Source organism: Panthera leo, chromosome F3 (genome assembly GCF_018350215.1).
Source record: "Panthera leo isolate Ple1 chromosome F3, P.leo_Ple1_pat1.1, whole genome shotgun sequence".
Lineage (NCBI taxonomy): Eukaryota > Metazoa > Chordata > Mammalia > Carnivora > Felidae > Panthera > Panthera leo.
The window spans coordinates 29,554,625-29,571,545 of NC_056696.1; the positions used below are offsets into that span (position 1 = coordinate 29,554,625).

Sequence of the window (16,921 nt, forward strand, 5' to 3'; positions counted from 1 at the left end):
GAACTGCCCTGTAAAAGTAAAGTAAGGAAAGACATACGGCTGAGTTTTTACTGTTTCACCTCCGATGGTTGCTCAGTCCTTGATAACTTCTCGGGGGTGCTCGTTGCCTGGTGGCAAGCTCCCAGAGTGGGGGCCGTGTGCTGAGGCCATGAGGACGTTGCTGACTCCATGATGCTTCTGCCCTGGCTGGTCCAGAGGGAAGGGAGTGGCTTGACTGAGCAGGCCCCGGAAGAGGCTCTAGTCTGCTCGAACACCGATGACCCACCACCTTAATTCCCTTCTGTTGAAGCCGCTTCTGTGTCCTCAAAGAATTTATACATAGGCAGTCTCATTTAACATTCAAGGTATTTTCGGTGAAGAACTTTCACTCTAAGTAGGACTGTCAACGATGAGCACCGGGTTGTATGAAAGTGTTGAGTCACTACATTATACACCTGAAGCTGCTATTACACTGTTTGTTAACTTACTGGACTTTAAATAAAAACTTAAAGGGGCGCCTGGGTGGCTCAGTCGGTTAAAGTGTCGGACTCTCAGCTCAGGCTCCGATCTCACAGTTTGTGAGTTCGAGCCCCACGTCGGGCTCTGTGCTGACAGTGCGGAGCCTGCTTGGGATTCTCTCTCTCTCTCCCTCTCTCTCTGCCCCTCCCCTGCTTACACACTCTCTGGCTCTCCCAAAATAAATAAATAAACATTAAAAACAAAGTAAGTAGAAACTTCGAAAAGAAAAGCCGAGAAGCAACCCAGTTATCCAGGAGAAGACCCTCAACATTTAAGAATTGATAGTATTTCTGAAAATGGGTGTGAAGGTAGAGCTAAAAACAGAAGGACCACCTGAATAAAAACTCAAATCAACCAACCAATCAACATGACTGGTGTTCAGAGATTGTGCTTTGATACCTGAAAGTTTACACATAAATTCTCTCACTTGATAATGACCACGATTCTGCGAGGTAGCAGGAGAGTGTGATTATTCTCATTTCATTAATTTAATAATAACAAGTAGTCTTCATGAAGAGCACAGAATGTGCCAGTGCAGGGGCTCCTGGATGGCTCAGTCAGTTAAGCGTCCGGACCTTGGTTTCGGCTCAGGTCATGATCTTATGGTTCGTGAGTTTGAGCCCCACTCGAACTCCGTGCTGACAGTGCGGAGCCTGCTTGGGATTCTCTCTCTTTTCCTCTCTCTCGGCCCCTCCCCTGCTCCTGCTTGCTCTCTCTCTGAAAATAAGTAAACTTAAACAAAAAATAAATGCTTTACGTGCACTTTGTCATTTGATCCCATGAGGTGGGTACTATTTATCATCCCATGTCATTGCTGAGGAAACGTTGCTGACGTGGGCAAGGCCACACTGTCATTGGAAGAAAGCATCAGTATTCTTATTTTACAAAGGAAGAAATGGACGCCCAGAGATGTCTGAAACCCTACCCCCCTGAGTTCTGGTGGAGGGGAGAACCCCAGTCGGGTATAACTCTGGCCTCCGGGTTTTCTCTGGCACGTGGCAACCAGCATCTCCTGCTGGTGTACGGTCTTTGATTGGAAGAACCTAGAGGGGCCAAGCCTTTGCTTTCTCTTGTACCAACAAATGGGCAGTGAGCAAATGCTTCCTGGATGGGGGAATGGGGATGGACCCAAGGGCCACTCCTCACCCGGGACCTTGTGCTTTTTCTCTTTTCTTGCAGAAGGTGGACGTGCCCATAATGCTGAGGCTCCTCAGGGAGCAGAGGATGTTCATGATCCAGACCATCGCCCAGTACAAGTTTGTCTACCAAGTCCTCATCCAGTTCCTCCAAAACTCCAGACTCATTTAGCCCCCGACCCAGCTACTGGAAGAGGGACCCAGCTCCATCTTGCAGATGGGGACGCACCTCCAGACAACATCTGCCCCCCCGAGCTGGGCGCGGGTGGCCAGAGCAGGCAGGTCACGGGCTCCCCAAAGGCGGGAGCCAAGACTGTTCCCCAACAACCTATATTATTTTATATGAGATAATTTATTTTTTTTTCCCTTTTGGATAACTTTTGTGAATCATCGTAATGCATCATGTTTTCACGATAATATAGTCCTTCTCGTTTGAACCACATTTCGACTGATCTGCATTGTAAATATGGCAGCAGGGAAGGTTGCCCGGTGGATTGTTTTGGGGACAGAGGCATAAGGGAACACATCTCTAGTGAAGCTGTGGCCAGATTAGAAACCAAGCCTGAAATTCATCAGCCTGATTGCTCACGTTCAAATCAGAGATGGCAAGAAAATGAATTCGTCCTAAAATATAAAGATAAGGGCCAAGGTCCTTCCCTGAAGGAAACACACACACACACACACACACACACACACACACACACACACACACACACCACTATTCCCTTACATTATTCCCTTATATTTTGGGGCTTCTGAACCTTGATGGCCAGTGGCCTTCCTTCTTCCTTTCTGCCCTCATCCTCCACTGTCTCTTTTTTCCCCAAGTTTGAGTCAAAGACAGGAGCAGCTAGAGGAAATGCTGCCTTTCACCAGATGGCCCTCACCCAGGTGAACGAGGAGCTCTCTGTTGTGTCTCCTCAACACTCCTTCCTTTGAACTCTGGAGCCTGTGTTGCCCTGCCGGGGACCACGACCTCAGTATTTGCTACTGCTCCCTGTTTGCTCAGTGGGCCCCAGTCTGGTGGTCTTCGAGGCTCTGGGCCAGGCCATCTGTGCAGCTAGGCCTCTTGCCGGACTGAGAGGAGATGATGGACCAGAGCGGGAAGAGAAAGGAGACAGGCAAGCCCTTGATATTATTTAAATAGGATGTGTGTGCTGGCCGGGGGACTGCAGGTCGAGGCGGTAGGTACATTCTGTCTTTCCATCAGTCCCCAAGTCACTGGAAACGTTATCATGGGAACAGTTGGGAAAGCTGATTTATGGGAGCTGTTTGGCACCCAGGTAGCAGGGCCCTGGCCAGGAACCACACCGAGTGTGACCCCCCTCTCTGTGCTGCTATCACCCCAGCCTTTGGCCTGCAAGAGCAGAACTAAGCCCACTCAGGACCCCGTGGTCCAAATTTGGCTACTTGATGAAAGATGCTGGGATTTGTCTCGCACAAAGCCTGTTCACTGCTCTCCCGTTTTCCATACACCCCACTCTCCAGTTGCTTTGCAGTTTCCTTCTGTTTGTCTCTTCCTGAGCCTACGTCAGTCACCGTCCTGAATTTTTTAGGTCAGTACACAGTAAATCGTATTCCACACGTTTCTCCTCTAGCGGAATTTTAGGAAGTTTTCCTCTCTACTGTCTAGTTCTTGAATGCAACATTTAAACGGTGGTTCTGTTCTTAGATTTGACATTCGTGGCTGTTCCATTGTGCCTTCCTCCACTGCTGACTTTTTGTTTTGCTTTGTTTTTCCTGAGCTGAGAATGAGAAGAAAGAGTGGCATCATATCAACCAGAAAGAGCATGCCTGTGTGATGTCCGGTGATCACACCCCAATAGAGGGGTGCGGAAGCAGATTCCCGATGAACTCGTTCGGAATGGGAATCAACTCAGTTTCACATCTGGCCAGGTGTGGTGGTGGTGGTGGTTCTCTCGTTTAGACTGAGAGTCCTGGTGAGAGAGGGCCCCCTCTTGTTGTCCAGAGTCTGAAGAAACAGTGAAGGAGGGTAACTTCAGTTGAGCTCTGTAGATTCTGGAATTTCGGTGTATGTTCTGGAAAAGAAAACCATGAGTATGACCTATATTTTCAGTGGAACAGAGCTCGTCACCCTCACCAGGAGATGCTCGGAACATACACTGTTAACAGGCAAAGACGTTATCTGTTGCCTTTCCTTAGACACTTCCCATCCTTGGGCTAGTCTACTGTTAGGGGTGTTTTCACAGTTGGTCTGCGGTTCCTGGCTTATTTGACAAACACCGTCGGCAGTTCTCTTTCGCCTCTTAGGCCCCAGCGTGGGCTCTGTTAAGACTGAGTCTCACATGGGCAGCATATAGATCTGTGTCTCTTGGAGCTCATCACACGGGCGGTGCCTTTCAACCCACCCGCCACGGGAGTAGTTGCTAATGCACAAAATGCAGGGCAGAAGGAGGTTTGCTGTCCAATTTCCTAGCCAAAGTTTATATCGAAGCCCAAAGGAAACCACTTAAAAGTTACTCCACATATTTCACTTTTAAAAACAAATGTTTTGGGTTCTGTAGCACATTTTGCATTCCTTTTCCCATCTCCAGTGAATGCCAGCACAGCTCCTGTGAAATTAGCAGCAGGCAGTGAAAGTCCTTCTAGTGGCATCTGCACAATAATTGCCCAGAGATGCTTTATATCTGGGAAGCAAGCCAAGGAATAAACCTTGAAGCAAAGTGTATTAAATTAGTTATCTAGTTAGAGCTTTTGGAATGAGTTCCTGATGATGTATCAAGTCTGAAGCTGGAGCTGTCGGGGTCTATTTTTTTCTGTTTGGATTTGAAGAGAGAAAATTAAAAATGGAGGGTGGAAAAAGGAGATACCATCTCACAGCAAAGCCATTCAACACTTTGGGGCCTCTGGTTTTGAAGTCTTCCAGTTGAAATGTTTTGTTTCTTTGATCCGTACTCATTTGGGCACATGGGCCCTGTGTTGGGTCTGCCCTTGTTTAACGTGGTCCCTGGATGGTGGGGGCTGAGTCTGATGTTTTCATCCTTAAGCTGAGCTGAGCCTGCCGGCAAAACTTAGCCACAGCCTGCTGAGCTGATCGGTTCCCGTGGGCTCTAAAGAGACACCACCTTTGGTAGCATTTACATTTACACACACCTGTTTCCCTGGACAGGAGGTAAAGGAGGATTTGGCTGCATTGGAGAGGGATGCCAAACGTTGATGTCTTCATAGCAGAGGAAAGAGGACTGTGCTTCTCTTCACAGTTAGAGGGGGAACAGTAAGATCAGGAAAGGTGAAAACATCTCCACATGGAATATTTTGAGGAATACGCTTCCAAGGAGCTTACATTGAGAGAATTTAACTTTTGCAATCTTTGTGATCCTAGATTGACAAAAAGAACTAATTGTTTTCCATTACTAATCTCTCACTGTTTGCCTAAGACTCACCTGGCCATCTCTGGCCCCTTCATCATCCTTCAGCCTGGTTAGAGGGGTTTTGTGGGCTCTGTTGGGTTCTGGTGGGACTTGACCCCTGGCTCCCCCCGTACTCATTTAACTTTTATTTTGCTTGCTGTTAGCTCTTGAGGTTCAGTTATAAACTCCAGGGGCTTTGGGAGATCAGCATTTTTATCCAGCTGCCTAGTTTTCTCATCTTTCCAGCTTAAATACAGGTTGACCATATGAAATTGACAATAGCTAGGCCATTTTTTGTTACAATGACAGACAAGTCACATAAAATCAACCTAATATGCACAATATTTTTCTTCTCCCAATACAGGATGGGTCCCAACACACCATATGTCATTTCTTCAGATAAGTGCTAATGAACCTGAAAGCATGCAAAATGGGCAGCTTGGCTCTTTTTGTGAACCTGCTGCCTTGCTGTAATGAGCTTTGCCTCACTCAGTGAATGGGTCATGTCCTGGGGCTGGGAAGGCAGAGATGTTAGTACACCTAGATGTTAGTGAATTCTCATAGACAGGGCTGGCCGTCGGGCATATCACTGTGGGGTTTCAGCCGCCATCTTTTTTTGATGTATGATCTGTGTTCGCAGACCTCAGCCCAGTGGTTATGGAACATGGTGTGTGGCCCTGAAGGTGTCCTCAGCCAGAAAGCAGAGGGTGCTTTCTAATCCCACTCCTCTACTTCCAGTGGGGCGAAGGTATAGCTGTTGACTTCCTTTTTGGGGAGATGTGCCAATCACTTTGAAGTTGGGGGAGTTGGGGTATTCTTTGTGCCAGGTTGCTGAGACACAAGGGATGGGATCAGGTCAGACCCAGGTTAGTGTTAATCTGTTCCTCATTCCTCTTCCATTTTGGCAATAACTGTTGGGGTCCTAGAGGTGGAAATTTCCAGAAGTACCAAGTGATCACTGTTGGGATCTTTAGGTGGCACTATATGGGGAATTCAGCTTCCTCACACTTTACCAAAGACTCTTCTGCTGCTCTGTTTCATTGTATTCCTGTGTAGTTTATCAGACACTCATCATGCTCTTATTTAGTGATTCCTTTTCATGAACAAAGTAACGACTCATCCAGTACTGCTTCCAGATGGAGAAACTGGGGTTTTCCATGGACACTGCACAAATTTTCCAGTGGCCTACAGCTTTATGGATGACAAATTAGTTGGCCCTATAGGATGGAAATAATCTTAGTTGGCCCTATGGAATGGAAATCTCTGAGATGTTAAAATGTTTGACACTTCCCTTAGATGCTGTGCAAGAAAAAAAAAAAAAGGTTCTTGTCTTTGCCTCAACTTCTGAGACATCTGGGGGCAAAAGACCTTAGTGATGCATCTTTTGAAAGTAACAGCATCATTCCTGGGAGAGAAGTGAGGGTATATCCAATCAAATTCTGCTAATCCAAATGTGTCGTCCCAAAAGTCACTATAATTCATAGGGTCCTATAAAACTCAATAGCCACCTTGCCCAATACCCAGTCTTTCTCCTGCCTGTGCTCACATTGTGCATTTGGGTTATAAACTCAGGTAGATGAGCATTTTTATTCTCCTGACTATCTTTCTTATCTCCTAGCTTAACATAGCTGCATCTTTTTCTGCAAGGTCAAAATAAGTGTTCTCTATTAAAATGTCCATGAGCCTGGCATTGAGTATCTGGCATCAATCGATTTCTTAAGACCGGGTCATTTATCGTCGTTTGGTGCAGGAAGAGGGGGAGGATGTGTATCAGTTCCGACTGCTCAGAGCTTGGGTCAGCCCTTCTATTTTGAAAATAAATTCAAGGACATTTTGTTACAAGGCAGGAAGGCGAGAGCTGACGTGCAGCCTGGCTGTGATGAGCCTCTGCATAGAAAGTCACAGTTTCTTCTGTTGTGCTTTGGGACATCAGGATCATTCTTTTTAAAAAATGCCATAAGCTTGGCCAGAGGAGTTATAAATAGGAAGAGGAAGAGGAGGATGTTTTAGATCAGCCCTCTGGTTGCTGTTAAAAAAATTTATTGGTTCACAAATAATTTTCTGAACTCTGGAACATCTGCTTTCTTCTTCCCTGCCTGTAAGGCTGGAGGGATGGAAATGACGTGGGAGCACCCCCAGGAAAGCCTGGGCTGTGATGTTGGGGTCTGTTTCCGCCTTGCTAGTCGTTTCAAACTGCCCTCAGTGCCGTGGTAGAGCTTGATGAAGGTCATGGATTCTGACGTGTGCCCGGGCGTGCCACTCTAAAGTGTCGTCTTCTCTCACGTGCTGGCAGCCCCACCTTCCCATGCAGCCTTAGCAGAGGCTTCTGCTCATCCACTGAGCCCCGCTGAGTTAGCAGTCAGGGCTCCGGGCATGTCAGTTCCTCTCCCCTGCGATCAGAGGGGGTTCCCGTTTATAGCACATCATGTTTATAATCAGGGCACAGAAACAGGGAGGGTGTCCGTACAGCAATGGCAGTGGTTCTTTGTCTCATCGTGGGGCATGCGCAGGACTGTTTTGTGATGTCACCCTCTTCATTCCAAGAGCACCTCACTCACTTAGGGCTGTGCTGACTTCTCCTTACTGTTCGTTTGTTTGATGGATCCGCTGTCACTTTTCTTTCCCTACTCTACCCTTTGAGTACAACCGCTACAAAAATAGTTCAGTCCGGTCGTGGAGAACCGCTCTCTTAAGCCTCTCTAAATTATGTAATTAGGAGATCTTCATTTGAATTTCAAAACGCTTATAGAGTTTGAAAGAATAAGATCTGGCAAATGGAAAGAACCAGAGAGAAAACAGCTAGAAAATTGTCAGCAACCAAGAAGCTGCCCTCCCCCACCTCTTTCCCCCCCTTGGTGGTAGACATGGTCACTCAGTACTAGAAGAAGTGAAAGAGAAGATGGCTTCGATGATCGGTCCCGTTTGAAGCAGTGATCAATGGTCATAGAGTAGGTACTGCCGATTTCTTTCGAGGTGGACTTCCACGCATTCCCAGTGGCCGCGTTTGGCAGGGCGACGTGTGTGGTCAGATGAATACGTGTCAGGCTTCCCCCTCCCGACCCAGGGTCCCTTCATCATGGCCTCTACACACAGACCGGCCGAATCTGGTGAAATAGGGACAAGGGCTGGGCTGGCCAGGACCCCCTGGACAGGTCGTGTTGTGATCAGTTCTCAGTTACCTGGGGAGGGGCAGGGTCCACTCTTCATCCACTCAGTCCCTTCCCGGATCGTATCTCCCCAACCCCCTCCTTCAGGGAAACCCAGATGCCTTCTCCCCTGACAAAAAGGTGTCCGGGAGAAAGCTGAAAAGATTGGGTTGGGGTCTTTTTGTGCCTTGAAGGGGAGACCTGCTTTTGCTCAAATCTCAGGAATCCTGCTTTGAGTCAGGGAGGCTGTCAGAGCCTCCTGGCTCGGGGATGCCTGGCCATGTGTGTGTTTCTCAGGGGCCTTGCACCTCCCTCAGCGACAGTGTTAGCTAATAAATGCCTTCAGCAGGGAGCCAAAAGCTGTAATTCAGCGCCTCTGTTTTTTGTCTGTTTGTTTGTTTTCCCACGTGAACACTGTAAAAATGTTAACTGCCATTTCCTTTGACTCAACTTTCTTGCCGTTTGAAATCTCAAAAGTCTATCCACCATATCCTTTTAAAAGTGAGGTTACTCTTCATCAGAGATGATTTCCGGTGTATGTCCTTTGTTCCTTCAGTGGTCAGCCGACTTTGCATGAGGATGCTGACATGGAAAAACACCAAAACGGTTTACATATGCAGATGACTATTTAAACGTATAACCTTATGTAACTCGCGTTACATCAACTAACAGGCCAATTAAGTTTGTTTCACTGGACTTACTGTTGGGTTCCTTAATTCAGTATTTTGATGCTTTCTTTCCTTGTCTGTGTTTTATAAAACATTGTGAATGGTGGTGCCATTCAAAACAATTGGCATTCAGTAGGTTTCATTTTGAAACAACCTACAGACAAGTCCCCGGCTCAGACCCCCAAGCTCTTGGGTCAGCCCACGGAAGCCTTCGGACTTCTACCCGAGCTGAAAGGTGGGGATGTGTCCGCCAGATGCGGCTGGCTGTTGTGAGCTGACCTGGAAAGGTAACCAGCTGTGTTTTGCTGTGAGACACGCATTCCAGGTTGGGCCTGGGGATCCCGAGAACGCGTATCTTCTCCCCTTGGAAGCCACTTGCTGCCTGGCAACATTCAAGTCCAGACTCTTGACTACAGTGGTTGCAAGGGAGAGAGGGAGAAGTTTCTCGGACATTCCCTACATCAGGGGGTGATTTCTTAATATTCGTGTCAACTCTCATTTGGAAGAGACTCCCTCTCAATTTAATAATATTAAAAGCCTTAAGTAAGACTATGCATGTTCTTCTATATTGCTTTTTTTTATATCAGTAAATAAGCTGATGCTTGCCGGTTTTGTGCACAATTATGAGGTGTATAAAACTGACTTTTGACAGTATTTTTTGCACTGTTTCCTATCTGTTTTTATAAAGTCTTTAGAGAATGGTCCTAGTTGTGTATTGTTGATGTTCTCACAGCCCTTGTGATTGCTGTAAAATGTTTCGTATGTGCCTTTACAAATGTGAGATCTTTATTCTAACCTTTTTTTGTAAAAGATATCTATTGACTTACATATACAATAAACCCTTTTTTTTTTTTTCCAGAGAAAACAGTTGAATCTTCTGTCTTCTGTGCTGTGTACGTTTACATCAGTTGAAAGCATCTACATCCTTTACTTGTAGGATTATTTTCCTAGGCAAAACTGTCTAGGAAAATCTGCATTTTCACTCTGTTAAAGCCCATTTACTTCTACCCACTTTTCATTCCTGTATAACCCGATTGTTTGAAATTTCCAAAGTTGTCCTTATTATAAAATAAAAAAAAAAAAAAAACCTGACAAGGGTGATCACTAGGCAGATGGAGTGAAGACTACATTAGAAAGGGATCTTTCTCACAAATGCCACAATAACCCTTACCAAGCGCCAAGACCCAGCCCGCAGCTGTCACTTCCTCAGACCCCAAGCCGCCGACTTGGAAACCGCAGGCCCTAGGCTGCTCTGGGACACCCCCATCCTTGGTTTGTCCTTCAGTGTCATCAGCAGCTCCTGTCTAGGTTTAAAGAAGGCTGCCTTGCCCTTATTTCAGCCCCTCAGCTGCCATCGACACACACAGTGAGAACCCCTGGGGAAGAGGGTGGATGCTTTACAGACCTTTGATAAGTAACGGGACAACATACGCGCTTCTGTGTTACTCATTTACTACCCTGTCACTACACAAGGAGCCTGGACCCGCTGAGGTCCCGGCTTATGTCACACCGCAAAAATGAGACTACGGTGCGCCACTCTGGGGTGAAAAGGGGATGGCGAGCAGATGGGGAGAAAAGAGGAACAAGCAGTAATTTGTTTTCTCTTCCGCGGATGAGTAAACGGACTCAGCTCATTTTCTTTGGATAACGAACAGAAAAAGCGGTCTTATCGTACAATGTGGAGATAAAACAGTAACCCCTAGTAGACCCGTTTATCTCCAGGCTGTGCACGGAGCTGGAGAAGGACATTTTTTTAAAAGAGAAGAAACCCCCAAGAGCATAAGATAAATATAAGGAAAACCTACACAGATCTGCGATGAAAGGACAAAAAGCAGGATCAAACAGGTCTATTTTGTGATTTTACCTCTTATTTCCCTTAATAAAAATAAATGGGGAAATGCCGTCTGACTTACATGTTAAGAAACACAATGGAAAGGGGCGCCTGGGTGGCGCAGTCGGTTAAGCGTCCGACTTCAGCCAGGTCACGATCTCGCGGTCTGTGAGTTCGAGCCCCGCGTCAGGCTCTGGGCTGATGGCTCGGAGCCTGGAGCCCGTTTCCGATTCTGTGTCTCCCTCTCTCTCTGCCCCTCCCCCGTTCATGCTCTGTCTCTCTCTGTCCCAAAAATAAATAAAAAACGTTGAAAAAAAAAAGAAGTGATTCTTAAAAAAAAAAAAAAAAAAAAAAAAAAAAGAAACACAATGGAAGAAAAGGGCTTATTCATAACTGCTGTCGAAAACATAAAATCTAAGAATTAAGATCAATGTGTAGGACCTGTCTAAACAAAGCCTACCCGTGTTGAGGCAAAGCAGATGGATTGATAAACTCCCCACGTTCTTGGGTAGAGAGACACATGTTATGGAGAGGTCAGTTCACTCCAATGCAGTTCTAATATCGAAGAGCACTTTGTGAGGGAGGAGGGAAGGCCAAGAGAGGGCTTGGCCAAAGGATTCTCAAGTACTTCAGAGGGCTAAATGTGGGAGAATGGTCAGAAAAATTCAAGAGAACACAGAAGATTAGCCCTAATAGATACTAAAAGTGTGGCGATGCCACAATAATTAAGAATACAGAAATAAACCTAAATCTTAAGGGAATGATAATGGGACCATTTCAGATCAGCAGAGGAAAATAAATCAATAAATCATGCCGCCATAAGTGGCTAGCAATTTTGAATATTAATTTTAAAGAGTACAACTGGATCTCTACTAAATAAAATAATTCCAGGTAGAGCAAAGACTTAAAAAAAATTGTTTTATTTCTTTTCTTCATTTAAGGATGAGAACAATCTTTTCTCTATAGCAAGTGTCATGAAAATAATGGACAACTAGAGAGAGAAAATATTTTCAGGACATGGCAAAGAGCTAATATCCCAAAATACACTGAGCTCTTATAAATGATTATGAGAGACATAAACAGGATAGACAATGGCCATGAATGCTGACTCACAGACGAAACATACGGATTCCTCGGTTTTGGAGAAAGTGCCCGACCTCATTAATAAATGCATCTCAAGCAAAGTATTTCACACAGTAGACTGGCCAAAAAAAAAAAAAAAAAAAAAAAAATCAAATAGTATAGTACAGTGCCATTATGATGGTAGAGGAAAACAAATACTACAAATATTACAGCCTTAGAACCTGTTGCAGTGTTTTTAAAAGGAGATGTGGCCATATTTATTCAAATTTTAAAAAGTCGCCAGTACTTGGTCCTGAAATTCCACTTCTTGGAATCTATCCCCCAACATGGTACCACCTGACAGCAAAGTTCCGCATCTAAGACTGTGCCCTGTGGCACTGTTTACAGGAACAGCAACCTGGAAAAACCACATGTCCATAAACAGAATGAATAAAATATGACACATTCACTGCAATGTTCTGACTCTAAAAAGAATGAAGCAAATCTGTAAAAGCTGGAATAAAAACAGGTCCATATTGTTAAACCAGAGACAGATTCTGAAACAGTATGTCAGTACCATCCTGCCTTTGGTTTTCTAAATCGATTTACACGTACATCCTGCACAGGCACGGGAAAACCTGGGACCACGTAAGCACATGGTTTCCAGGGGTTACATCTGGAGAATGGGAGCGGACAAGAAGAAAGAACAATTCACGTTTCCAGTATTATGTACAATTGAGAAACTGTTACTTTCAGAAGGTTTATAAAACCTTTGGAGGGGCGCCTGGGTGGCTCGGTCGGTTACGCATCCAACTTCAGCTCAGGTCATGATCTCGCGGTCCATGAGTTTGAGCCCCGCGTCGGGCTCTGTGCTGACAATTCAGAGCCTGGAGCCTGTTTCAGATTCTGTGTCTCCCTCTCTCTCTGCCCCTCCCCTGTTCATGCTCTGTCTCTGTCTCAAAAATAAATAAACGTTAAAAAAAAAAAATTTTTTTTTTTTAAAAACCTTTGGAGGTGGTGGGCTAAGCTTATTGTAGGCTTAGCTACAGAGTAAAGTAGCCTTTTCTTAAAAGGTGAAACTCCCTGGAACCAGGACCCAGGACCGTGCCTAACTCATCTCTGCACGTGGAGAGCCATACAGCGTTCTGCATACAGTAGGTGTTCAATAAGCATCTTAGTGCACTTCTCTGAATAAGAGAATGCGTTCTGCCTGAATCCCACTGTGTGCCGTTAACTGTGTGTGCAAGACAGGCGTGTGGGTGTGAGATGTGTGGGCGTGAGACATGCGTGTGGGTGTCGATGAGGCAGGAAGGGTAACGTTCAGGATTCAGCTGTTCAAGCTGCTTGCGGATCACGCTATGGAAGCTGAAGTGTAAACTCCACAGGCTTTAATTATTACCTAATGGGGAAGTTCCTCGCTTTGGACTGCAAGAAACTCCTCCAGGAAACACCCTTGCACCCCAAGCAAGCCCGGTCCCTGGCCCTGTCCTCCGCGGCTGTTGCTAACAAACAGTCCCCTGGTTGCTGCCATCCAGGCAGTGGGGAGCTGGTTTCCTGCCGGCTGGCCGCGCGGGGAGGGATCAGTGTTTGCTCAATAACACAGAGTTGGTAAGGAAAAAAACATTTTTTTCCTTCTCAAGCTTATCCTGGATTGTTTCCAAACACGGACAGCACTGCATAGAACAGTCAACAGAAATGAGAAATGGAAAGTCTGCTTTCAGACAGAGGACGAAAAAAAAAAAAAAAAAGCCAAGGAAGCCAAGCATGCAAGATGCACCTTTATGCACGGAAGGGATTCCAGATACTAGACCCATGACTCAAGACAGACACGTTCTCTTGCCCGGGGAGCGGGGGTGGTACGCAGGTCACTTAATTGTACCTTCTCTCTTTTCTCCTCCACAGGCACTGATCCCTGAAAGTCACTACAGACTAAGTGGCCGCCTGCCCCCCACGCCCGCACTCCCACACCCGGCTCCCACTGCCACTTTGAAATCCTCCCCGCAGACAGAAGAAAAGACAAACTTCCGATACCATTATCTGTTTTATTCTCTTTCATCATCCAGGTTTGTTCAGCACATTAGAACAGGCATGAAAGGGAAAAGAATCGCATATTTTAATTCAATCTTTCCAAAGTATATGATATTTGAAACCATGCCATTATCTCTTGGGGAGAGGGGGGGAGAAAAGCATTCAAAAATTATTTTGGTATTAAGATTAAAGATTAAGACCAATTCCCAGGGGGGCCATGTGTAAGGTTTAAGGGCAGGTATTGTTTTTCATTCCAATGATTTTACAGAAATGCGGGAGTGATGTGTACAACTTGAATGAAATATTCAAATCCTTGAAGGCTTCTGCACTAACATTTAAATAAAAACTAACATGTAGGCGTAGTTTCAGTGGCTGTCAATCTCCTGTTTGATCTCGGAAATGTACGGATGGTCTTTCCCGTGAGCCACTTCCATTATCGCGATGGCCTAGGAAAGACGGAGACGAGGAAAGGGTTGAGAGCCTGAGGGCAGCCCCTCCCCCTCCCCTAACCTGCACCCTGGGCTAACTTAACTCCAGCTAAGACTTCTCTGCTCCAAGGCACAGGATACATCCTGGCTCCTGGAGCCATGTTCTCTTCCAGAGTCTGGCTTTTTTTTCTTTCCTTTTCTTTTCTCTCTTTTCTTTTTAATGGACAAGATTATCTGATGACCAACTAGTCACCCAGTCTGTACTGCCGAGTACAACATTCTACAACGGTTGAAGAAATGATACAGAGAAGCTGATCTCATGACATTCCAGATCTTGCAGTAGAAAATGCTGTAGGGATAGAATTATTTGTGCTGAACCCAGTACACGCGGTGCTGGAACAGAAAAGGCCACGGTGAACTTCATACTGAACCTGTTTTGATTTTAGTCGACACTGCTCATCTCTAAGACACGACTAAGTCGTTTCTCCCTTTCGAAAAATGCATGCTTTCCTTGCAATACGCATTCTTAAAAACAAAAACAAAACCAAAAACTTCAAAGTCGTTGCAGGTTTCATTTGAGGCAGCTGGAGAGAACATATTTAATAAGGCATCTTTACAGTGAAGCAATAGAAACCGAAGAGGTGCCAGCGGCTCCATCATTTCCCAGCTGTGTGACCTTGGGCAATTAACTACTCCACGCCTCATTTTCCTCATCTGCGAAATAAGAATGATGCCTCCGAGTTGTCAGAGCACATACGGTGTTTAGAACAGCATCCGGCACATAGGAAGTACAGACCAAATGTTATCGGCAAGAATTTATTTTGTTCTGTATTCAACTCTATTGCGGCAGAAAAACTTAAATTACTCCCACCCTCCGAACAGGGAATTTCTGATGGCCTGTGACTCTGATAGATGATCCTTTCCGTTGTACCATTCTCTTCCTAAATCTCAAACCAAAAGGAGGCAGGCCAAGGAACAGCGTGAGCCTTCGGGACACTCGGGAATGTCCTGTCCAAATGCCTCTACTGTGTTCATTTCACAATTCACAGTCCTTTTTCGGAGCTACTTCGTCCTTCGCTGTTCTCGTACCTCATTACTAAACACCAGCACCTTGCAACTCTGACCTAACTGGCCCACTTTCCCTCAACTCACCAAGGCAACAAATCTGTTATCTTAGGAGGTAAATTCTATGGTTTCAAAACAGAAAAGTGCATGCTTACCTCACACTGCTAGCCTGGTCAGGTCTCGACCCTTCCATTTGGGATGTGGGACCTAAGTAGTCTACTAGGAAGTCTGAGAGAGTCTGGCCCCAACACTTACACACACTCTCTTATAGGAGTCAACAGACTGACCCAAAGATTACAGTTCCTCAACTGTTAACTGCTACGTAAAGAACGAGAATTGATATTCGGGACGGTGACTCCAGCTACCGTAAGGTGCAAGGTCAGGGCCAGGCCCCCTCACCCACCGGCACCACAGAGCAGTCAAACACCGAGGGAGGCACATGCCCAGGGTCCTAGTGTCCCCTGTGTGCTGGTCACAGCCTGGGCAAGTGGAGCTTTCGACTCAGGAAGACCCCAGTCTGAATGAAGGCCTCCGACTGAATCTCCATTTTTCTACCAGAAAACCTGTATCATTTTTGTGAGAATTGAAAGGGTCCTGGCACATAACTGGTACTTGATGAACAATGATGGGTTTTTCAGTATGCTTTAGAAACTGCAAACGCATCATCGTAATCCTGAGGAACTCTCTCAATCCAACTGCCTTGATTTCACCTCAACTGGGCAGCATAAATCCCAATCCTAAAGGCAGACACACGGACGATTCCCTCACCACAGTCTCCTGACCCGTCCCGTGGCCCCTGTCCACTTCCAGGGCTTCATGCGGGCCGGGGGCAGCACCCCCATCCCCCCCATGCTCGGGCTGTGCCTAGAGTCACAGCCAGCCTCTCTCAGTGTGTGCAGCCCTTCCCCAAGGGAGGGCCCGGATACAGACAAGGCAAAGGCTCCATCACTTACTATACCCCGACCTGCCCAACCCCCTGCCTCCCACGTCCCTGCCAGAGGGGGATCCAGAGCTGGGTGGTTCTCCATGACTTCAGTCCCTCAGCCCAACCAGGTGCGAGGGCAGGAGACAAAGGGGCCGCGGGGCACCAGGACCCCCAGCCTCATGTTGCAGACGCACCTTCTTCAGGGCTCTTTCTCCAGCAGCTCTGTTTTCCAGGCCCATGTACAGCCTTCCCAGCTTCAGCCACATGGAGGCCACATTGAGGGAGTACAGAGGGTAATGTTTGCTGGAAGAAGAGAGGAGACAACAGGCCACGGTCAAAGGGCGCCAAGCAGCCTGCAGGCCAGGTGCCATGACCCCATGGCAGCCAGGCTCCTCCAGGCCCTGGCAAATTCTGGGTGGACACCGTGGATGGTTCGACCCTGTCTGAGCACGCAGACGCGCTTCATTTCACGCAAGTGTGTGTGTTTCTGAAAAGCTACATCGAAACTGCAGGAGAAATCCTGCAAAAAACACCGAAAACATGACATTCGACCCCAGTCCCAGGTTTTTGTTTTAGGTGCACTCAAAGCACGGCACTGGGAAAACATCTTTGAAAGTGAATGCCCCATTTATCTGGGCCTGTCTCCTCACAGACATTGGCAGATTAGGCCTATCCGCTCACAGTAAAAAGACAGAACGCCTGTCAGTGTTATACACACACCCGCGTGTCTCCAGAACCCAACTTTCTGTCACACTCGATGGCT

The 16,921-nt window shown here is 46.4% G+C and overlaps 2 protein-coding genes across 5 annotated transcripts in view; one reads left to right on the forward strand and one right to left on the reverse strand.

Annotated features, from left to right (window-relative positions):
* Nucleotides 1-8,985, forward strand: part of PTPN14 (protein tyrosine phosphatase non-receptor type 14) — a 178,311-nt gene extending 169,326 nt beyond the window's left edge. For both annotated transcript variants that reach the window (XM_042924812.1, XM_042924813.1), the window contains one exon: nt 1,678-8,985. In XM_042924812.1, the coding sequence (XP_042780746.1) occupies nt 1,678-1,806 (129 nt within the window). In that variant the 3' untranslated portion in view covers nt 1,807-8,985. The remainder of the gene's footprint in view (nt 1-1,677) is intronic.
* Nucleotides 8,986-13,740: 4,755 nt separating this feature from the next.
* SMYD2 (SET and MYND domain containing 2) overlaps nt 13,741-16,921 on the reverse strand; it is a 50,470-nt gene continuing 47,289 nt past the window's right edge. For all 3 annotated transcript variants that reach the window (XM_042924906.1, XM_042924907.1, XM_042924908.1), the window contains 2 exons: nt 16,353-16,461; nt 13,741-14,186 (listed from right to left, as the gene is read on the reverse strand). In XM_042924906.1, the coding sequence (XP_042780840.1) occupies nt 14,106-14,186; nt 16,353-16,461 (190 nt within the window). In that variant the 3' untranslated portion in view covers nt 13,741-14,105. The remainder of the gene's footprint in view (nt 14,187-16,352; nt 16,462-16,921) is intronic.